This window comes from Boleophthalmus pectinirostris, unplaced genomic scaffold, assembly GCF_026225935.1.
Source record: "Boleophthalmus pectinirostris isolate CB_2022bp ecotype Guang Dong unplaced genomic scaffold, ASM2622593v1 HiC_scaffold_12, whole genome shotgun sequence".
NCBI classification, from domain to species: domain Eukaryota; kingdom Metazoa; phylum Chordata; class Actinopteri; order Gobiiformes; family Gobiidae; genus Boleophthalmus; species Boleophthalmus pectinirostris.
The window spans coordinates 10,127,287-10,151,885 of NW_026571018.1; the positions used below are offsets into that span (position 1 = coordinate 10,127,287).

Here is a 24,599-nt window from a genome sequence, read left to right on the forward strand (position 1 = left end):
GCGAGATGTGTCACACCAGAGAGTTGAGGTAACTGCTTTCAAAACTGTAAAAAGAGGAACAAGCAGGTTTTCAAAATCTGAAGCAGAACTAAGTAACATTTTTATCTTGCCAGCTGTGTCAGAACGACTGACTCCTATACACACAGATTTAGAGGTGTGCAAAAATATCAATATATCGTATCGTTTAATGTGATGATACAGTATTGATATCGTGGGCTGCTGTAAGAGTATTTCTTGGTATATTTTACAAAATTATTTTGTTACATCGCTACAGTTTTGTTGCTTGTTTAGAGGAAAGAAACTCATTTATGCAACACATTTGATACTTTCACTGTTTTGATGATTAAAATGCTCGTGCTTCATATTCATTTTGCACATTAAGTTGTTTAACAAAGACTTTTAGAATCACAGCCATGATTCTGCCATTATTTTTATTGAACCGTATCGAACTGATTTGAAATATATCGTATCGAATCAAAAGTGCGCTGTATCGAGGTATATATCGTATCGGCAACTTCTGAATGATACCCGGCCCTAGACAGAATGCTCCTAGAAGTGTTTTGTATTTATTTATTTAAAACAAGGGCAGTGCACAGAAAATCTTAACCTCCGAGAGAAAAAAATGCTCTATGCCAGATTTACCTACAAGTCACTTTCCATATGCAATTTTTGGGGGAAAAAAATGTATGTGATTGTACAGTCTTTAAAGAAAAAAGCAAAAAACTGTATTCTCAGAAAAGAGCTGCTGGGGGCGCTCTATTGCTAAAGTTGCTTAGTTCTGCTTTAACTTGACTATGACTCTCACAAACCCTGTGTATTCACCTCTATGAGCACATGCACGGCTACAGAACGGACTTCTCAGACAGAAGGTGGACTGCCACTTCACAGTGAACTCGCTCTCATCTCAAAACGGATTTTAGACACATTTTAAGCTTTATTCTGGATTTGTGATCAATAAAATTAGATGCCAGACGGTAGGAATCAGTTTGATTGAGCCATTAAGTGCTGCTTTTATAACACATGTCAGACTCACTGACTAAAATAAAAGTCAAGTACCCAGATTTTAAAATTGTACATCTCTAAATAGAACAAAATGAGAAGCATAAATCAGGCACAAGAGAAAAATAAAGTGTTCTGACCGTCCTGGGCCCAGAGGGGGCGCCGGGCTTCTTGTCCTTGGGCTTGGGTCCTGGTTTTCGTCCTGGTTTCCGGCCTCTCATTCCTTTGGGCCTGACGGGCAGATGGAATTCCGGGATTGGGATGTGGATGCCGCCGGCCCTCAGGTGCTCCTCGTACGGCAGCATCAGGCGCTCGTAATGGCGCCGGGTACAGGTGGCGGCGCTGGTGCTGCCGGGGCAACCGCCCAGCTCGTTATACACGATCTTCCACAGACGGTCATTAGTCACCTACAGAATCATCACAGTCATTCAAGTGCCACACAATTCCAGAAATAAAATACTGTATTTTCGCACTATAGGGTGCACTTAAAAGCCTTTAATTTCATCAAAAAATTACTGTGTGCCTTAAAATCCAGAGCGCCTTATATTTGAATTTATTGGGGTGTTTTAGTACGACTTTAGTAAACTACAAAGCCGCACCACTTGCAGCATTATGGCTGCCGTAGTCAGGAGCATCAGGAGTAATACATACTGTATTTCTTTTTAATATCAAAATGCACCTGTCAAGAGACACGCTTACAACGCCGACTTTAATCTCAAGGCTGTTATAAAGTGAAAGTGCGAGCTGCGTGGGAGCAGTGGGTGAGAGAAGGAGAACACACATTCACCAAGACAGAGAGACAACGCCGAGCGACTTGCGCCACGATCTGCCAACAGATCGTGGACGCCCGGGCTAAGGATCAGTATCAACTGTGGTCCAAGCTTTCACCAAGATCGTAATCATCACTGAACTGCCAGGGAACAGTAACCACACTGACTCGGGTAATGACGAGAGGGATGTGGGTGTGCTGGACACCGTAATCACCCAACTGTTTGAACTATTATGACTTATTGTGAATACGCAAACAATTTAGCGTCTCGGACAGTATTTTTTACATGTTACAATTGAACAAAGTTGAGTTATTGTGAAAGCGTTAAATAAAGTTTGACTGACTTATCTAACTGTTGTGTTTCGTTTAATGCGCCTTATAGTCCCGTGAGGTTTATATGTGAAAAAAGTTCAAAAATAGACCATTCAATGACAGTGCGCCTTATAATCCAGGGCGTCCTATAGTGCGGAAAATACAGTACTCTCCGTGCACAGTACAGACCTTTTCATATCCTCCGAGGCGCTTCACCACTGAGTACATCCGGAACAGGTCGACTGAAAAACAGTAAGTTTGGAATTAAAGACATGTTTTTGCTGAGGCGCAACTTCAGTCTGTTTCAATGTATTTCATAACAATTTTCCATGCAGCGTCAGCAGAAACGGAGCAAAACTGGAGTTCAATTACGGGAATGGGATTTTGGCTAAACCCGGATTGCGGATATACGGTATATTCAATTAAAAGGTACATTTAAGACTGAATGTTATGTCAGGGCAAACTGCGCAGGAATGAAAGATTGTCTGAAGAAGGCCGACTCAGCGGTTTGGGTGAGTCGGGAGAAGTGAAGCTCATTTCTGTTGTTTAGAAATTGTTGATAAAATGTTCTCCTAGAGCCCTGATATGTTCTGGTGTAACAATGATAAGATGAAATGGCTTTTTAATTTTAATATTTACAAGTTGGTATAATTTCTGTGTCAAGTCTGGAAGAAGCTGGAGACATGTTTGTGTAAATGAATCCTTTTGTGTGACACACATCTGACCACTGGTCTATTCTATTTTGTTTGTGGCGTTCCATGAAAGGGCCGGACATGTTTGTATGCGAGCCACAATAATAAAATATATTCAAATTCAATAAAGACCAGCCAAATCAAAAGCTCAATAGATTTCAATTAGGGCATTTTCGGCCTCAAGACACGCAGTTGGAACACACTTTAAAGCAAGAAACCGCGGAGAAAATAATGAAAGCGGACAAAATGTGGAGTGAGTGAAGAGGAGGAGGAGGAGGGACTGACTCTTTTTGAAGCCCAGGTTGGGGACTTTGTGGATGGGAGCGCCCTGTTTGTCCATGAAGGTGAAGAGCTGATCCAGGAAGAACTGTTCATCAGGGTGAGGAAGCCACGGCCCCTCGCAGCCGGACTCCACGCTGCCCATCACGTTCTCCTGAAAACACAAGAGAGAATAATAATATCAATATATCAGGACAGATCTTGGTTTTGTCAATTTAGTTTTCATTTATAAAACTACAAATATTTTTTAAAACTGATCCAGGTGAGTTACACACCTGCATCCGGTCAATCCAGGACTCTGACTGGCTGGAGGTGGGCGAGTCTTTACCGTCACGACCTTTTCTTTTTCGAGGGCGACCTCTGAGGCTCAGAGAAGGGCATCCTGCAGAAAAACAAACAAATCTGACTGTAATTTTAAAAAATGGCAGCGTGTGGAAAAGTTTAAAAATTATTCAGATACAAATTGTGTCAGTATTTCCCACTCGTAATAAGAGAAAACACTGGGCCATTCATGAAGCGTCTTTACAAAACAAATTTGAACTTAAGGGCTTAAGTACAAATAAGAACATTTTTGGCATTCACAAAATGTTTTCTTAACTGAAAATGTTCTTCTGGAATAACAAATCCTACGAACAGTCAGGGGCACTTAACAACAAAAAAATTCTACAGTTTTAGATTATTATTATTTTAATAATGCAACACAAAATTCTAATTCCTCTATGATTGAAGTTGTATATTTTCTTCAAATTATTTCAGAAAAAAAAGTACTACAATGTGATCAAATAACATTTATGAGGCATTTAATAGAAACCAGAACACACTGTAGTGTGTTTGGTAGGAATGTAACAATAACCCAAACATCGTGATTTTTTATTGCATCGTCAAAATTCTCACAATAATATCGTGGAACAATATACCGAATTACAAGTCTCTTTGCTTAAATTAAGAGTTATGGTGCAGCAATAGCTAAAAAAAAAGAGGAACTACATAGACCATGATCCTTTGCTCCATTTCAGTGTAGACGACAAGAAGAAATAACAGTTCTAAGCACTTTTAAGTCTTAGTTTTTTTGGTTTAAGTCTTGTCCAGGCATTTTAAGAGGAAAAAGTAACATGTTAACAGTTTTATTCGCCTCCACAAAATATCGCAATAAAAAACGTACCGTGAGATTGACATCGTGAAAACATTTTACTGAAAGATTTGGATATTGTTACATCTCTAATCGTGAGCTTCCCCACGATATCGCAATAAATATCGTACCGTGAGGTTCATACCGTGATGATATCGTATCATGAGACTTGGATATCTTTACACCCCTAGTGTTTGGACATTTTAAATTGCTGCTGAAACTGTAATACATCCATAGTCTCCACCTTCCTTGACTTAATCATTCACTCACAAAACAAAAATTTCTAAAAAGTCAATTCTGCGCAACGTCTCCTCAAAACGTTATCATCACTGCACTCACTGAATTGCCAGGAGAAGCTGGCGTTGTTCTCCAGTGTGGGATGGTTGAACGTGTCCCTGCAGTACATGACTCGCGTGTTGGACAGCGCCACCTTCAGGCCACCCAGAGCTAGTACATGAGGGTCCTGGAGCTCTGGCCTGGCTGCTCCCCCCTGAGTCCTCCTCTGAAGAGAGCGATATCTGCAGTACTGAGGGTAACTGAGCACCTTCACCCACTGTCTGTCTGAAGCATCACCTGGAAACACACAAAATATATATATATAAGTTTATTTATTATTACACTATTGCTTTAACTGAGGCTTGTTAGACTTTAGTCTGAGCTTTTTTAAAACACAATCTGACCAGAAAGAGCCGACTCTGCTGGAACTACAACAGTTGAGCTGATTCATGCTGTTAAACATCGTCCCTCTCAAATAAAATTACAGTCCCAAACTACCTCCATCATTAGCCAACAGTTTTTCAGTTAGTCACTCTCACCTTTTTACTGAAAATCAAACTCTTAAAAACGACCACAAACGAGCGTATTCATCACAGGCTCCTGAAAATGTGATGTTTAAATAAACTCTTTTTGCCTGTATTTGTACGTTTGTGTGCATTGTGTCACCATGAAAACTGGCTCCTGCGCATTCTGCCAATAGACATACATGTAAAGCACCCCCAGCGTGACTTCACTGGTATCAGTATTTAAAAAAAAAAAAAATAAAAAAATAAAATAAAATATATATATATATATATATATATATATATATATATATATATATATATATCTTAATTTCAGATATAAAGATAATTTGGTTCATAATTAAAAAGAAAAACAAGTCACAAAATAATTATATACTTAAAAAAAGAGCACAATATAACTTTCCTGGTGGTAAATCTGCTCACTGCTCGTCTCCATGCCAACGTGCCATTGCCAGGAATGTTCCACACTATAGTATTAATCGTATAATTTTGCATTTATTCAATTACAGGTGTTTTTTTATTGCAAAAAATAAAAATAAAAACTGCTAATACTTGCTGACTTGGCGGCTTCACGTGCTTGTCTCCACGGAGATATGTTTAATGCCATACTGTGGAACATTTCAGCAAAGCAATAACATCTCCGGCCAGAAAAGTTAAATATTTTGTTAATTTCTTTGCATTTGTATCAGTTTTGATTATTCATTTATATTTACTTCATTTTTGCCCCAATTTTTAAAATTTTAAATTTTTAATTTTTACTTCTATTTTGATGAATGAATGAATTATTTATGGCACAAAACCATTCAGCACTGGAGCTCTATAACATTTTATTTGTAATTTTAATTTTATGGGTTTATTGTGTAAAGTGTGGATAAATGAAATGTGAAAAGTGGGACCAGCCTCTCAAATCAAACAAATTTACCTACAAATAAAGCAACCTGACGTGACCTATTTTTGTGATTACAGTAAATAAGCCACATTTAATTGACAAAAAAATCAATATGTATAGAAAAATAATAGACCTATTAAACAAAATCTTAAGTAAATTCCTTTTGCCCAGAGTAAAGCTGCACCGTTTCCCCCCAGCAGAGGGCACACTCTCGGACACAGAACCGCAGTGATTCACCTCTGAAGGACACATTAGATCAGGTTTAATATTAAAAGTATTAGTACACGAGCAAGGACAATGCTCCACTCTGAAGAGCTCATTCACATTTAAACTGCAAATATACTGCATTTAATCAGCGTGTAGTAAGAATGTAGAGTTTTTAACGCAAAATTATAAAATATGAACATATAAAATTATTGTTATGGCTAAAGTGGCTTTAAGGAATAAAAACGAATGATAAAATTATAATACTGCTGATGTTAAATAGTTACAATGAAGAATGCAAATAAGTATATTGCAAAGAATACAGGAAAGGCAAGCTCATTTGTATAGCACAATTCGTACACAAAGTAATTCAAAGTGCTTTACAGAATAAGAAATACATAAATAATAAATAATAAAAATAATATATATGTTAAAAGATACAGAAAATTGACTCTTGTGAGCTTCAAGTCGTGTTATAATGTTGTTACCTCATCAAAAACAGACTTGGAGTTGTGTTTTGTTTCATTCACACATGTCTGAGTAACTTTATTATTCTGTCTACATCTCCAAGTCTCAAGATGCTCTGTTCCACTTTATGATGTCATGTAGTGGTAGTTGAAACAATGATGAATGAAACAAAACACACTGTGATGGACATCTCTGTAATATGGAAACTTTAAAGCTCCCATTTTAAAATAAGAATAACTTCAACATTTTTTAATAAAAAAAATAAAGGAAATAATATTTAAACATTTAAGTTTATCAAGATGTCCATTAAGTTAGTATTATTAGTATTAGTATTTGTAGTAGTATGATGTAATAGTAGTTTTAGATGTAGTAGCAGTAGCAGAAGCAGAAGTAGTAGTGGTATTAGTAGTAGTAGTCGTATGATGTAGTATTAGTATTAGCATTAGTATTGGTAGTATTAGTAGTACTAGTAGTAGTCGTAGTAGTAGTATGATGTCGTAGCAGTATGGTGTAGTATCAGTATGATGTAGAATTAGTAGTATTAGTAGTAGTCGTATTAGTAGTACTATTAGTAGTACTATTAGTATTAGTAGTAGTAATAGTACTATTAGTAGTAGTAGTAGTATGATGTATTAGTACTATTAGTAGTACTATTAGTAGTATTATTAGTATTAGTAGTATTAGTATTATTAGTAGTATTTTATATAAATCTGGCTCTTTACCTTCATCCTTCTCATTCTTTAGCTCCGCCTCTTCTTTCTTTAGCTCCGCCTCTTGTGTCTTAAGCTCCGCCTCCTCCTGGACCTTCACCTCCACCTTCTCCTCTTTCACCTCCTGCTCTTGGGTCTGGTCTTGGGTCTGGTCTTGGGTCTGGTCTTGGGTCTGGTCTTGGGTCTGGTCTTGGGTCTGGTCTTGGGTCTGGTCTTGGGTCTGGTCTTGGGTCTGGTCTTGGGTCTGGTCTTGGGTCTGGCCATCGGTTGGGTTTTGGATCTGGTCTTGGGTCTGGGCCTTGGTTGGGTTCTGGGTGAGATCTTTGTTCGGGTCTTGGGTCTGGGGCTCTTTGCAGACTCCGTTGATCCCGTTCGGAGTTTGTGCTCTCGGGACCTTCCACCCGTTCTCCTCCAAACACGACCATCTCACCAGGTCCTCGACTTTCACCACCATCTTCCTGGAAACCGCCAAAACTTCATCCTGTATGAAAAGAAAAGAAAAAAGAAAAGAAAATGTGTAACTTGAATTCTTTATCGACAAACGTAGGCGAAACACACGCACCTCTCCATGATCCCGGGTTCGACCTTTGGGTGTATCCTCTGGCAGGAAATACAGTCTGGCACTGGCCAATAGGTGGCGCTGCGTCTGGTCCTCCCATAGCAAGGTCACCTGAAGGAAGAGAAAAAAAATTGTATATAGCTTTGAGAATTTGAAAATAAAGAAAGCTGAACTATTGGGGATGGGACAATTTTTCACGAGACACATCACGAGATCGGGTCCATGACAACGAGAAGACGAGATTTTGACAATTTGTAATAAATAATTTAGATAATTTGACCAGAACTGAAGAAGAAGCTTGGATGAACTGTGAAATATATTCAAAAAAAAAAAAAAAAAAAAAAAAAAAAAAAAAAAAAAAAAAAAAATCAAACAAAAAACCTTTGTCCAGTTGATAAATTTAATTTCTCCTTTGCCAGGGATTCTACCTAACCTGATTCATCAGCCGGTTTCACTTCGTGGAAACCGTCTGACCTCGCAGCATTAGGATTCATTCACTCAACGGTAGGTGGGTAACTTTTTTTATTTAACCAATCGCTGCTATTTGGTCGTGACGTATGTAATGCACCAAATCCCGTAGGAAGAAGGGCAATAACGTCTTTCCCCTTGATAAAATTCTCCAAACATTCTCTATGTTCCAGCTTTAAATCTTCGATCTCGGGAATTGTTGCCAACACAGAATGTCTGTCTTCGTCTACATCCATCTTGACCGCTTAGTTTACTGTTGTGCTGTACCACAAAAGAGACCCAGACAGATGCTTGAGTTTGACATCATGGCTTCACAGCTCTTCATTGATTGGCCGATGTGCGGTCTACAACTTCTGGTGTTCTTGCAAACCGTCTAGTGTACTCCGATTCCTGACCAAGTCGCTGGAGAGAAATTAATTTGAGCGGAGGCACTGGCTAATAAACAACATCATACTGCAATCCATTTCACAATTTTGGTATCCACTGTTCTATTTATTTTATGTAATGCTTTAAGCGGTCATTTTATACTGCTTTTTTGAACTACAGCTTCTTAAATTGTACCAGCTTTTAACTCTTTTTCTGTCCAAGCCAAAGGTAAATTCAGGAAGAAAAAAATCTCATGAGAATTTTTCCTGTGTGTGCATGATCTTGTAGCAATTTTATCCAGTGAGATCTTGTTCCATCCCTATGAATAATCAAAAGTGGGCTGGTTAAAATATTTATACCTGATGAAATAACATTAAAATGATCATGCAGAGGCTCCACAACCTGCTGGTCTCTATAGAAATGTTTATCGCTTACTGTTTGCACATTTATTATTAATTAATTTATTAAGGAATAGGGATGTAACAATAACTGAAATATTGTGATATCTTATCCTCAAAAGTCAATAATACTGTGGGCTGTCACAATATACTGAATTACAAGTCCCTTTGTTAAACAACAGGAACTACATATCCCATGATTCATTCAGTGCAGACAACATGAAGAAATGTGTTTTTGACTTGAATTCTTGGGATTCTCCAAAGTATCGCAATAAATATCATACCGTGAAATGCATATCGTGATAATATCGAGATTTGGATATCGTTACATCCCTAATAAGGAATTTATCTTAATTGGTGAAATAAAAACACCAGGATCATGTAGAGCGGGTTAATACGAGCATTTTAACTTTAATTTTTTACGAGCAAGTGAACATCTTGCGTTTCGGGATAATTTCACAGTGACGCCATCTTATTGGTTTCTTGTCTAGGATCTTAATTAGGGCCAGATATCATCAAGAAGTCGCAGATACGATACATACCTCGATACATAGGGCACGATATGATACATACCTCGATACAAAGGGCACGATACGATACATACCTCGATACATAGGCCACGATACGATACCTATCTTTATACAGTGAGCTTTCGATTCAATACGATATACCTCATATCGATTTGATACGGTTAAATAAAAAATAAAGGCTAAATCATGGCTGTGATATTAAGTCTTTGTTAAGCCACTTCTGCAAAATGAATATGAAACACATTTAAAATCATCAAAACAGTGAAAATGTCAAATGTGTTGCATAAACAAGTTTCCTTCCTCTGAACAAGCAGCAAAACTGTAGCACTGTAACAAAATAATTTAGTAAAATATACCAAAAAAATACTCTTAGCGATATATCGATACAGCAGTCCACGATATCGATACTGTATCATCACATTAAACAATATGATATATTGTTATTTTGATATTTTACCTGCCTGTTTACTCAGATGTGATATGTACCTTGTAACAAAAAGGGTAATAGATCAGATAATTTACACAATAATTATGATTAGACTTAACAAAATTAAATTACAGCTTGAACGTTTAAACTGAAAAAACGTGTTCCTTGTGTGTAAATCCTCTCTGCATTTTGGACAGGAATGTTTTTGACCAAGTTAGAGAGATTCCTTTGTGGAACTCAGCGTTACTTCCTGTAAATTTCCAACTTCACAACAACTAACATTTACCGCAGGAACTTTGTCAACAAATTAATAATTAGAGAAAATAAATACAATTTTGACGCATGACCTTTAACCCATCAATCAACCTCTGACACCACCAGGCCACGTTACTTTTTGAAGTATTTTTTACAGGTATTTTTGCCTGGTAGTACTCGATTTGAAGCTGCAGTGTGTTTATGTGCAGGAATTTTATTGATTAAGGCATGCGTTGAATGATTTAGTGTTAAAAATTATACTAAATCAGAGTGAAAAATTATACTAAAACCATGTGGGACACGAGAATTACTAAGGATTCAAAATGTAACCATAGTAATCACAAACCTACTGTATCAATTCTACCAGGCTAAAATGGAAAAGTAACCAGTTAGGGACTCTGTATTAACTTTAAAAATCACTAAAAACATAATTCTTTGGTGTAGTTCGTTTATCAAAGCGGGCAAAGGTTAAGCATGTAAACCATATCACATTTCTCATTATGGCATTCAGTCAAACTAAGCTACGTAGATTAACAACGCTGATGTAGTTAAATACAGAGTTTCAGCTTTAATCAGCCTAGTGAGCTCTGTTACTCAAGTTACAGGTGAGCTGATTTTCTTAAATAAGTTCCCCCACACAAAATTACAGTCACAAGCTCGAGAGCATTGGCCAACAGTTTTTCATTTAGTCACTGTCATCTTTTTGTTCAAAATCAAACTCCTAAACAGGACCGTGAAACCTCAGACTGATCACAAGCTCCTGAAAATGTGTTGTTTTGTATTTTGTTCTTAAGATTTCAGACATTTTTTTTTTTAAACAGTGTTTGCCATTTTGTGCACAGTCATTGTAATTAATAAACATCATAAGCATAGAGCACTGCAGAGTATCAATAGTCCAAAAGCGATATTATTAGGGCTGGGCAAAAATAATTTTAATTTTAATAACAATAATCGCGATTAATCGCATGAGTTCGAGTGATTAATCGCGATTAATCGCATGTTATACGCAAAACCAATTAATGAATTAAAAAGTAGAGTATAGCGCTCTTTTATTGGAAATGTAAATGAAAGAGCCACACATTTGTTGTGCAAACAGCATTTCTTTCACAGGGGAACCTCAGAGCCTTCAAGGTATTCAGGGAAGGCTCAAGAAAAAATATTGAATGGACGTTTGTACTACTAATATATTTATTGAATATTTTTTATGCTGTGAGTAAGAACACTACACTAGTAATAATTTCTACATCAGTGTTATAAACTTGGACTGATATTTCTTGGGAAACAAAGGGTTAATATAATGGAATGGAAATGGATCAATCACATCTTTTCTTCCAAAGGTATCTGGGTAAATCAATTACTCCAGCACTGAACTAAAGAAATAAGCTCAGCTCAGAGCGCACGACTGGTCCGGCCTGAGCCGGTGCCCACGGCTAAACCCACGGCTGAGTCTGCGGCTGGAGCCGGAGCCCACGACCAGAGCCCGCGGCCGGAGCCGGAGCTGGAACCCGCGGCCGAACCCGCGGCCGGGCCCGCGGCTCGCGGAGGCTCGGACACGTTGCATCTCACGTGGTCAGAAAAAAAGTGAAAAAAGTGTAAAGAAAAGACGTCAAACTTAAAGAAACGCTCGCGGTGGACATTTTCAAAATAAAAGCCAGTGAGAAACAGACGTTTACAATAAAATAAATAAATAAATAATAAAAACTGCGTTAACGGCGTTAAAATAATTGTCAGCGTTAATTACTTAATTAGTTAACGCAAAGTTAACGTGTTAACGTGCCCGGCCCTAGATATTATAATTACTTACTATGGCAATTACTATGATAATTATAGCTATGGTTAAACTGATTACTCGTGTCATTCCTTTTATAGTCTCCATTTAAAATAATTTAGAAAATCTGTATAATTTAATGTCTCTTATACCACGGCCAGTGAAAATTCCAACGTCTAACTGTCGTGCTTTAATACCATAAAACTATCATCAAATCTGGAAGATGAACCAAAGATGAGGTCGTATTATTTTCAATGGCCTGAGCTCCCTGGCGCATTTTCCACGTTACTTCCTGAACAGCCCTACGCCGCAAAATATGGCGACAGAAATGTGCAGTTCTGATCAATCAGAGAACTAGCTGCTAGAGTCAAAGCTCATAAAAGTCAGCTTTTATGAGCTTTGACAATTTTAATTTTTTAAAAAGTTTTTAAATCCAAGTCAGTTCTCCCGACTTCCGCTGTAAATGTGTTCCATTACAACAGTCAGGAAAATATGGATGCCCGAGAAAGTTTCATGTTTATTTTGTTTGCTTTTGTAGTTAACTTCAAGTATTGCTAGTTTCTACTAATAAATAGTCTGTTGGTAATTATAGCAGTTTGACAATTACATGTTCAGAAATCCATCCAAGTCGATCTGCTCCAAACAAGCCAGAGTTTGTGTTTCGGAACCCCGATTTGACTGGCCGTTCCATTCTCGAGGTGAAGGTCGGTTTTCCCTAGCCAGGCTGGCGCCACCTAGTGCCTCTGCTCAATTTCATTTCTCTCCAGTGACTAGGTCAGGAATCAAAATACACTAGACGGTTCGCAAAAACTCTGGAAGTGCAAGTTCGGGCCCCGTGAGCGGCGCATTACATACGTTATGACCAAGCAGTGATTGGTTAAATGATAAAAAGTACCAGCCTACCGTCGAGTGAACAAATTCTAATGCTGCGAGGTCAAACGGTTTCTACGAAGTGGAACGAAGTAAAATGAAGTAAAACAAAGTAAAACCGGCTGATGAATCAGGCAAGGTTTTCCCCAAGTCCCGAGCACAACAGAAAACAGAATTACAGACGGGGAACAGGCTTTTCACATTCACAGGTGACACATTTCAGTTTGTAGCTGTGGTGTAAGTGCATTAAACAACTTGAAGCTGTGCGTTCTGCAGTTTTAACACACTGCTTCTCGAAGTTTAATGCTTTTCCATATCACTGTTCTGCTGAAAGAACTGATACTGGAGACGTTTACAGACAGTGGACAAGCTTTTCAGATTCACTGGTGAGACATTTCAGTTTGTAGTCGTGGTGTAAATGCGTTAAACCGCTCGTGACATTGTGTTCTGCAGTTGTTACGCACTCGGCGGAGGAACATCACTCCTCTGCGCATCGTCTATGACTCCATGTCGTGCGTTAAACCTGCAGAACGCACGGCTCCTCATCGGTTAATGATTACTTAACTAAAAACCGTTACGTGTCCGTGTTATGGATAGATCCTGAGTCAATATCAAACTCATTCTCTTTCGACCTAAAAGCAGAAAAATCAGCTCTGGAGCCACTCAATAATAAAAGAGTAGCATCCATACAACTGACCTACTTACACACATTACACAGGGAGGAAGAGATTCATATTGATCCAAATGTGTTTTGTTTTAGCTTTTAGTTAATTCTTTGTCAAATAATAAATCCAGTTAGTGTTGTCCTGATACAAAAATTTTGATACTAAAGAATATGCTCGATACCAATCTTGAACCCCAAATGATCATTTTAGAAAGCTGTTTTTTTATTTTAATACTAAATAATAGTTTTTGCGTATTATACCATGTGGACTTTCACTGCTTCTGATAAAACTCAAGATAAAACTGTTCAAGAAAGGTCCAATTTGATCCAGTTTGTGATTTTTTTTCCTTCCTGATTTTCTACTTTACCTTTCACAACTCCTAATGTCAGACTTATTTTAACTTATTCATTTAATTTGAAGGGCTAAATATGAGCAATTGACATTTAAGAGATATCCCCTCATCAGTGATCCACTCTTTGTCTAGAATGTTCCACAGAACAGCATTAAAGAGCCTGAATCCAATTTTCTTCCATGTATCTTGAGCCAAAGTTGTCTTATATATTGTATAAGCAGATCTTGTGGTTAAAATGAGTCCACTGTGTACTGTCTGCATCAAATTATAAAGCGTTTTACAGTGTGATGATCAGGAGGAGTGCGATTAGCATGCTAGCTGTTATTAGCTTCGGTCTCTTGCGAAAAGCCCATAAACATATCGCAAAGAATAACTTTGTACTTGATTTGTGGTTGTCTTAAAAGTCTGCAAGTAAGAGACCAGCATAAGAACACATGTTTTTCGGGGAATTTTCTTTGTAGGTGTTTGTAAAAATATAAAAATTTCAATATATAGTATAATTTAATGTGATGATACAGTATCGATATCATGGGCTGCTGTATCAAAATTGTATAAAAAATAAGTTATATTTAGGATTAAAAATGTATTGGTAAAATGATAAATAGCTACAATTTTAACCAATGTAAGTTAATGTGTAAAAGGTATATTATAAATAAATATTATAAATATATATAAATAGTAAATATTATAATTGAAGTATATTAATTAAAATTCAAATCGATTATATTACTAATGAAATTGTAAAATGTAAATTTTAATTCATTACGCATATTTGTTTACTTTAAAGGTTTTCGACCTGCTGCTGCTACTAAAGGAACTGAACAATTTCAGTAAAAATCTTCAAGCCGAGTTGAGCCTTGTGTCCGTTTTTTCAAGTTGGACCTGCGTTCCTTAATTAAAGACTTGACAATATCACCAAGAGTATTTTTTGGTAAATAAAATTATTTTGTTACAGAGCTAAAATTTTGTTGCTTGATCAGAGGAAGGAAACTTGTTTATGCAAAACATTTGACATTTTCACAGTTTTGAGGATTAAAATAGGCGTGTTTTATATTCACTTTGCACAAGAAGTGGTTTAATAAAGACTTTTAGTACAGCAGTAATTTAGCCTTTATGTTTTATTGAACCGTGTTGAGTCAATTTGAAATATATCATATCGAATCGTATTGAATGGAAAGTAGGAGTGTGCAAAAATATTGAAATATTGTTATATCGCATCATTTAATGTGATGATACAGTATCGATATCGTGGGCTGCTGTATCGATATATCACCAAGAATATTTTTTGATATATTTTGTTACAGCACTACAGTTTTGTTGCTTCTTCAGAGGAAGGAAACTCATTTATGCAACACTGTTTTAAATTATTAAAATGGGCGTGTTTTAAAATAACTTTGCACAAGAAGTGGTTTAATAAAGACTTTTAGTATCACAGCCATGATTTAGCCTTTATGTTTTATTGAACCATATCGAATCAATTTGAAATATATCGTATCGAATAGTATTGAATGGAAAGGAGGAGTGTGCAAAAATATAGAAATATTGATATATCGTATCATTTAATCTGGTGATACAGAATCAAAGTCGTGGGTTGCTGTATATGTGCGTGCGTATATATATATATATATATATATATATATATATATATATATATATATATACACATATACATACATATATATATATATATATATATATATATATACATATATATATATATATTATACATACATATACACACACACATATATCTAGTGTTGAGAAAGTTACTTTTAAAATGTATTCCCCTACAGATTACAGATTACATCCCCCAAAATGTAGTTTGTAACATAATCCATTAAATTACTTAAAGTGAGTAACGAAATCAGAATACTTTGGATGATTTGATATTGTCATGCTTTTAAAAACGACATGAATGTAGCAACCACATCCTGAAAATTCTTGTTTGTTCTCTTCAAATTGTCCGTTGAGCTCAAGTCTCCATGAACAGACTTTTGTTTTACTGTAGAGAAGCAAAGACGAGGATCTGAACATAAGAAGTTTTGTTTTATCTGATAAAAGAAAATAAAAAGCCCAGTCTTTACTTAATCATATTAAAAATATTATTGATAGAGAAATGATTTTTATATGAGATCACTGCTGCCTGAAATTATGTTCACCTACTGTTAGGTGTCCTGGTTTAGACCTGGTTTAGACCTGGTTTAGACCTGGTTTAGACCTGGTTTAGTCCTGGTTTAGTCCTGGTTTAGTCCTGGTTTAGTCCTGGTTTAGTCCTGCTTTTAGTCCTGGTTTAGTCCTGCTTTTAGTCCTGGTTTAGTCCTGGTTTAATCAAATCGTATTGAATGGAAAGCTCATTGTATGGAGATATGTATTGTTTCGGCAACTTCTTAATGATACCCCGCCCTATTTCCTTGCAAGAAAAAAATGAACAAACAGGTGGTAAAGTTACACAATGCAATCTGATCTACGTTATAATGTTTCCTCATCACAAACACACACACTTTCAATAAAATTTGGATAATTTCAGCCCTGCAATTTCAAAAGTAAAAATGTGGCTTTAAACTTGATAACTACCACTACATGACATCACAAGGTGCATTTTGAGCTTTGCAGATATAGACAGACTAATAATAAAGGATTACTCAAACATGTGTGAATGAAACAAAACACAACTCCAGGTTTGTTTTTGACGAGGTAACAACATTATAACAAGACTCTACTTTGTGGAACATGGGAGGTTTAAAGGTAAAACAGTCGACTCTGACCTCAGCGAGACACACTGGCTCCTCTGGTCCACAGCGGATGAAGTAGAACTCTCCCAGTCTCCAGGTCTGGACCGGTCCATCAGGTCGAGTCCTGCTGCCCACAGACTTATAGAAGGAAAAGGTCCCTCTCTGACACGAAGGAGCACCCAGCCACTGAGGAGAGGAGGAGAAGAGAGGAGAGAGGAGAGAGGAGAGGGTTAACCAGGGTAAATCAACAACCACAGACTGAAGAAGAAGTGGACAAAGTGAGTGCAACCTCACCCAGAGTGTTCAGCTTCAGTCAAACGAGGTTCACCGAGGCTAGCAATTATAGGAGCGAATTATGGAGTTCCATATTAGGAATAGGCATTTATTTACAGAGAAAATAGTGAAACAAATACATCAGGATCATGTAGAGCGGGTTAATACAAATATTCTATGACCAAAATAACGAAGCCCACAGCAGCAGTAACAGAAAGAGGAGCGACAATTATTCAATGTACCGTATTTTTCGGACTATAAACAAACGGATGACACTTGAGACTGATCCTTAGCCCAGGCATCCACGATCCATTGGCAGATCATGATGTAATTCGCCCGCCGTTGCCTCCCTGTTTTGGTGAATCCGGATTATGAATGTGGATAGAGAATTTAAGTTTGTTTTTTTATTTCCTACGAAGAAGACTCAATTATACATTGAGTAATAATGAGTTTATTGCAGCTTTGCGCAAATTTGTTTATGTTTTACAGAAACAAAACTTAAAACCATTTTTGTGTAAATGATAAGCGCTGAAAAACAGTTAATTCCTTGTGCTCTGATGTGGTCAGCTTCTGTCGGACTAAAGGACACGACTTAGTGGAATATTTGTGAAAATCGGTTCGAGGTCAGTAAACACAACCAGAATTAATACATACGGCGCACCGGATTATAAGGCGCAATGTCGATTTTAAGTGTGCCTACAATAGTTACAGGAGCACATTTTGGAGCCAAGTTCCACATTAGGAACAGGAATGTATTTACGTAGAAAATAGTAAAACAAAAACACCAGGCTCATGTAGAGCGGGTTAATACAAATATTCTGAGACCAAAATAACGAGGCTCACTGTGGCAGTAACAGAGACAGGAGTGAAAATTTTTCAATGTAAAGTCAATTGGAGCCAGAGTCAATGGAGCCAGAAGCATAACCATGCGCACTTTCTGTTTGGATTTATATATACAGTTTATGGTACACACACAAATACGGTAGTCCTTTTATTTTAAAAGTGAAAAAATGCATAGCACACTCAGATGGCCGATGTCCAAAAGCTTTTTTATTTAGTAAATAACGTTTCGGCAAAAAAAAGCCTTAGTCAGATATTTTTCTTGCTTTTTTTCTTGGTCCAAAGCAAGAAAAATATCTGATGACTAAGGCTTTTTTTTTTTTTTTTGCCGAAACATTATTGAAAAATAAAATAGCCTTTGGACATCGGCCATCTGAGTGTGCTATGCATTTTTTCACTTTTATTTTGCCGTTCCTTGCATTTGCACCTCTACTAGAACTTTGTTGTACACTTTCCGTGTCATTTTGTTGATGCGTTTTATTTTTACCATTTCTCACAATGGACATCGCTAACACCAGTCGCCACGCTTCAAACAGGAAGTGAGCATGGGCATGAAGTGGCTCCATTTCACTTTCTATTGAAAAATCTTCACCTCCCCTCTCTGTAACTGCTGCTGTCAGGCTTATCATTTTGGTTTAATGAAGAAACATACTAAGATGGCTTAAAGAGAGTCAATTTTGCGTAATATAGGACCTTTAAATTAGCCAAAAATAAATAAATCAGTGTGGGTTTTGTCTTTTTTTTCGACCTCAACATATTTACATCCTATAATTGTGACCAGGAGACATCAGGAGCTACAGTGTCCAAAATATTTCCCTTGTGGATCAATAAAATTTGTCTAAGTCTAAGTAAATAGAACTTATTCATAATATTACAATTCTAATCCAACCACAATTACTTTTGCAGTGGCATTTGTGACGCAACATTTCCATGCTGGTCGTTTCCACAGACTCTACACTAAACTAGTAATGAGTAATAATGATGAGTACAAGACTGAGATGAGACAAGATACAAGGTTTGGGTCCACGAGAACACGACGAGACAAGATTTTAACATTATTCATAACATATAAATTTCATGATTCAGTTTCCATTTTTGGTCTCATGATTTTTTTATTAACTAGATTTAATAATTTTGTTTTAATTTCCATGCTTTTTGGAATGGTAAGAGCTGTAATTCACCAAAATGTTATTTTTGCCCAATCCAAATGTAATCGCTTGGAATTTTTCTAATTTTTTCTCATGTGTGCACAATCTTGAGGCAACTTTGTCTCGCGAGATTTTGCAGCACGAGATCTTGTACCATTCTTAGTACTGAGTAACTTTGGGACTCTTAGTCTGGTTTGAAGCTCAGGTTAGTTAATAAAACAGCCACTGCTTTTGCTTCGGCATCAAATGTTAAATATTAACTCTGGACTCATACTGTAATACCTCTATTCTAAGTGACAAAAGGCTGAGTAAGGTTTTTATGTTTAGTCAATTGCGCAATATACATTTTATTTCTAACCATATTATTCATACATCATAATAATGGAATCAGAACTCTTCAACTTTAACAGCCACTTCAAATCAATAACATCTGCAGCTTTTTACCATCTAAAAAACAGCAAAAATCAAAAGTTATACTGTCTAAAGCAGACTTGGAGAGACTTATCCATGCGTTTGTCTCCATTTGGTTAGACGGTCTGCTCACTACAGGGACATCCAAAACACTGCAGCTCGAACCAAGAAGTACGAGCACATAAGTCCTGTGCACTGGCTCCTGTGGGGAACCAGCTGGAAAATCTCACTGGCTGGAAAGTCCCCCTGAAGTGTACCCTTTGCGAAACTAAATTAGTTAATCTATATACATATAAAAAAAAAACAACAAAACAAAAAACAGTATTGTCATTATATATAAAATTGTACACACGCAAGTTACAGTATATCTCAACACATTTGTTCATACATACAAAAAAAAAAAACATGCAAAAATGATGTAGTCTCAACGGTTCTGCAACTATTTCAGGATTTTATCTTACATATTTCAATAAAATGCATAGTTAAGACTTTCCTAAAAGTGATTCTAAATTATTTAAGAACAAAATCTGTAGCTTTCTAAGTTTCTTGTGTTGCACTGCTTACAAATTATGTTCATGGCAGGTAAAGAAATAATATTTCTTCTCAAATCAAGAGTTAGATGCTTATAGGACACGGGGAACAAGAAAAAAATATTTAAAATACAATTTCATAGTAAACGTCTGTGAGCAAATGAGGATTATATTGATATTACATATGAGCTGGGACTTTTAAGCCAGGGGGACGTTCGAGCCAGTATTCCTCCTGTGGCTCAGAGAACAGACTTTAAAGCAGCTCTGCTTGTGTACAAGTCTCTCCCTGGCAGAGCACCAAAGTACATCTGTGACATGTTAGTGTCATATGAACCATTTCGCACTCTGAGGACGTCAGGGCCCGACCTCCTGCTGGTGCCCAGAGTCACGACTAAACACGGGGAGTCAGCGTTTCAGATTCATGCAGCTAAAACCTCGAACAGTCTTCCTGAAGATGTTTAAATCCAGGCTCATAACCGTTCTGTTTAGCTGCGTATGACTGAAAGGTTTTTATTCTGCACTCTTCTCTCTCAGTTAATGTCTCTCACTTTTTAATTTTTTTTTTATGATGATCATGTTTTGATTTGTTTGTCTTGTAAATTTATTTCTTATTCTGTAAAGCACTTTGAATTACTTTGTGTACGAATTGTGCTATACAAATAAACATGCCTTAACTTGCCTTTCTTACTAAAAGGGCTTGGTGAGATATCAAAATAATTAATCTTATTCAAAACAAATGTACTTTTTTCATGACAACTTTAAATTTTTAACAAGTTTAACAAGTGTATTCCTCCAAAGTCTGAACTCTGCTCCTCGAAACTCCTCCATTAAAAAAGACCAAACTGACCATCTTAAGAAATTAAAACAAACGCTTTTCTCCATGGAGATGTTATTGCTTTTTCTGGAAGGTTCCACAGTATGGCATTAAACCTTTCTATCGTCATGGAGACCAAACCAGACCAAGCCAAAGGGTCAGATCTGTGGAGAGGCGATGCTGCTCACAGTCAGAATGCCTGTATTTCTAGGTGTTTTGGAGCTATAAAACCACCTGTAATTGGAAAAAAAAAAAGAAAAAAAAAAAAGAGTAAAGTAGAGCTGTTTAAAGTCATACTGTGGAACATTCCAGGCAGAGCACAGAGTAGCTGCGGGGTTTTAAAAGTCTTTAAAAGGTCTTAAATTTCATGTTCCTAAATTAAGGCCTTAAAAAGTCTTAAATTATGTTGTCCAAGTCTTATTTTTTTCACAAAGGTCTTAAATTTCATTAGCCTTTTTTTTAATAAACTCAGCCAGGCAGCAGTCCAATGTTAAACGGCGATAAGAAAAAAAACAACAAGGTGAAATAACGTAACGTAAATGGACGTCTAATTTGGAGTATGCGCAAACAATACTTGTCTTGTCAGAATGTTATTTTTTGGACATTTTACAAGCAATGCATACGACTATAAATGAGCTCAGAATGAGATTTTATTAACTTTTTTTACTTATTTAAAGCAGTGAGAAATGGTCATTATTATTAGAATTGGATCTGGTGTTTTTCACTCGCATAATGGGTGCAACGTTGGTCTTAATTTTCATTTAAGTGGTCTTAAAAAGGTCTTTAAAAAGTCTTAAATTTGGAGTAGTCAAACCTGGGAATACCCTGGCAAAGACATCTCCATAGAAACAAGCAGGTGATGGACCCTCCCAACCAAAAAGTTACACAGACTTACTAAAAGCACCACCTTATTTTCCTTATTGATAGGAAAACTTCAAACACATGAAAAAAAAAAAGAAAAAAAAAAAAAAAAAAAACTGGCACAAATTTCAGAGTAATTATTACCCACCATAAACCAGGTCAAAACATCTGCATTTCCACAGTTAAAAGACAAATTCCACAAATGAAATCTGATCTGAGCCCCACCCCAGCGCGCTCCAATAACAATATTATGGCTTCAAATGTAGCCTATTCATTACGTTGCGCCAATAAAACGTCTGTTCTTCATTTGGTCATTTGGTGGTGCGGTTAGATAAACGCATTTCTGAATACTGTATAATGGACACAGCTCGACGTGGCTCTCGTCTGAAAACAAACACTGCAAACAAAACAAAACAAAAACGGTCAGATCAAAAAAGTATAAATAAATAAAGCAAATTCGTTCGTAATTCGGGATACACTGATTGGGCTTTTCTAGTTCCGATACCGATACTTTTGACTTCAAACCTCAGATATTCGGATCTGTGGAGAGTCGCCCCTATTCACAGAAGGAATTATTGTATTTTTGAGCAATAGAAACACCCGTAATGAATAAATGCGAGATGGATGTGTTTAAAGTCATACTGTGGAACATTCTAGGCAAAGCAATAACATCTTCATGGAGACAGTGCACCTTTGAAACTGTTAAATTATTACATTTATACAGTTATTTATCATTCAAATAAACTACTGAATGGATTTGTACGAGTAAAAATAAAAATCATTATGAGATATTCTACGACCAAATTAGTCTGTAAATAGTTATTATATAATTACATCCAGTTAAAAAGCCCAAACCGAAAAGCAGCCGAACAGTCTCATGGAACAGATAAACAACACAGGAACATTTTCAGAATCTGTGCCGATATTTGATACCAGTATCGGTATGGGTGCGTCCCTATAATGAGTTTCCTGTGGGATAATAATGTATCCATCTATCTCTTCATCTATCCATCTTTCTATCTCTTTATCCATCTCTTTCTCTCTCGCTGTAATCCTTGTCATCCTTATCCATCTCACTTTATCTACCCATCTCTATCTCTTTATCATTCTCTCTCTCTCTTTGCCTTTTCCTCTTTGTACATCTTTCTACCTCTTTCTCCATCTCTCTCTCTCCCCCCATCTCTTTATCCATCTCTCTCTCTCCATCTCTTTCTCTCTCCATCTCTATATCCATCTCTCTCTCCATCTCCTTCTCTCTCTCCCTTCATCTCTTTATCTCTCCCCCTTTCTCTCTATATCTCTTTCTCTCTATATCTCTTTGTCTTTCCCTCTCTCTCTTCATAATACTTACCATCCTTATCCATCTCTTTCTCTCTCCATCTCTCTTTCTCCATCTCTTTCTCTCTCGCTCCATCTCTTTATCACTATATCTCTTTCTGTCTTTCCCTCTCTCTCTCTTCATAATACTTACCACCCTTATCATCTCTCTCTCCATCTCTCTCTCTCTCTCCATCTCTCTCTCTCTATATCTCTTTCTCCATCTCGTCATCTTTCTCCATCTTTCTCCATCTCTTTGTCCATCTCTTTCTGTCTCTCTCTTCATAATCCTTACCATCCTCATCCATCTCTTTCTCTCCATCCATCTATCCCTCCATCTTTTCTATCCCTCCATCGCTCTCTCTTTATCCCTCTATCTCTCTCTCTTAATAATCTTTACTAAAACTATTAATTTTCTGTAACTGATGTTTTTCGGAGCCGCTCAATCCTGAATAGAGCTCCTACTTAGACCTCAATTTTGAAGGACACAAAACTCTCAAAAACTACAAAAATGGCCGACATAGATTATTAGATTAGAACACATAATTAAATGGTCACTTTAGATAATTATTAATTGACTCTTATAGGTTGAACTATTTCGGAGCACATCAGGAGTTTTATTAACAGGGAATCAGGAAGTGCATGTTAACATGCTAGTTGATGAAACATTGAAAAAGCGCATCTAAACTCATCATGGTGATTTATTAAGATGCTCTGAATGAATCAAGGTAAGTGAGAAGTAAATTTGGACCTTTAAACTATTTTAAACTCCCTTTTTTCCACATTTTTAAAGCGAGTAAAAGTCACAATCAGTGCGTTTAATCCGTTGAACCCTAAATGAGGTCGTATTTGGCTTGTTTAAACTCATAACAGTCTTTTCCATCAAGTCCTTAAAAAGGCAGACGGGAAGTGACACATGAACTGGCTTTGGGGATTATACAGATAATAGTGGAGCATGACTCACAGCTGGAAAAGAAGCTACAGTGAATGATCACGAATGAGTATTGACAAGATGAAAATGTGATTCTCCTCCATTTTAGATCAGATGCAGATTACATTAAAGGAGCAGTGCTGTCACGATACCAAAATTTCAGACTTTATTGCAATCAGATGGAATAAACTTTTATATCAATACGGATTCCAATGCTGATAATGATAATAATAATCATAAAAAACACAAGAGAGTAGAATGTGATATTCAGCATTAAATCATAATATTCTTTTCTTATATTTGTCTAATCCCTCAGTGTTTCATCTCGTTTCATCAGATTTAGAATTTTAAAGACCGCTGAATTTCTCATTTTGTTTTTTTTAAGTCTGAAAAAAAGATTATTCTATTTTTCTGAATCCGAGTTGCTGAAATTTTGAGTATATGTAAAGGTCAACATACAAATAGTAAGGTTAAGCTTTTATTTTGGCAACTTCCTGTGTGAGCGCAAGTGAAGGTAAAAACGTTGGCTTGGTGTACAGAAAAGACACAAAGTAAACACAGCGACGTTAACAGTGAGAAACAAAAACAACGGTGAAAAGTTACATAAAAAATTGAAGATTGCAACAGTCGACAGAGGAACAAGGTTTGTTTTATTTGTATATTTGAGCTTCTTGTAATTTGTGTTGAATTAATGTTAAAATATGGATAAATGTGATCATATGGTAATTTATTTTATTTTGTTCTTGTCTAGCTCTTAAGTTGGTTCTATGACACGGCAAGGAAAAGATTAATCATCATTTAACCTTCAGTTTTGGCATTCTCAATTCGACTGG

General features: G+C 36.6%; 1 protein-coding gene across 1 annotated transcript in view; it reads right to left on the reverse strand.

The window, feature by feature from the left end:
- zgc:77151 (uncharacterized protein LOC337153 homolog) overlaps positions 1-24,599 on the reverse strand; it is a 53,542-nt gene that overhangs the window by 7,982 nt on the left and 20,961 nt on the right. The window contains exons 2-9 of the mRNA XM_055148578.1: positions 16,675-16,827; positions 7,814-7,921; positions 7,264-7,732; positions 4,520-4,753; positions 3,327-3,433; positions 3,058-3,205; positions 2,270-2,322; positions 1,140-1,406 (exon numbers count right to left, since the gene is read on the reverse strand). Coding sequence (XP_055004553.1) covers positions 1,140-1,406; positions 2,270-2,322; positions 3,058-3,205; positions 3,327-3,433; positions 4,520-4,753; positions 7,264-7,732; positions 7,814-7,921; positions 16,675-16,827 — 1,539 coding nt within the window. The remainder of the gene's footprint in view (positions 1-1,139; positions 1,407-2,269; positions 2,323-3,057; positions 3,206-3,326; positions 3,434-4,519; positions 4,754-7,263; positions 7,733-7,813; positions 7,922-16,674; positions 16,828-24,599) is intronic.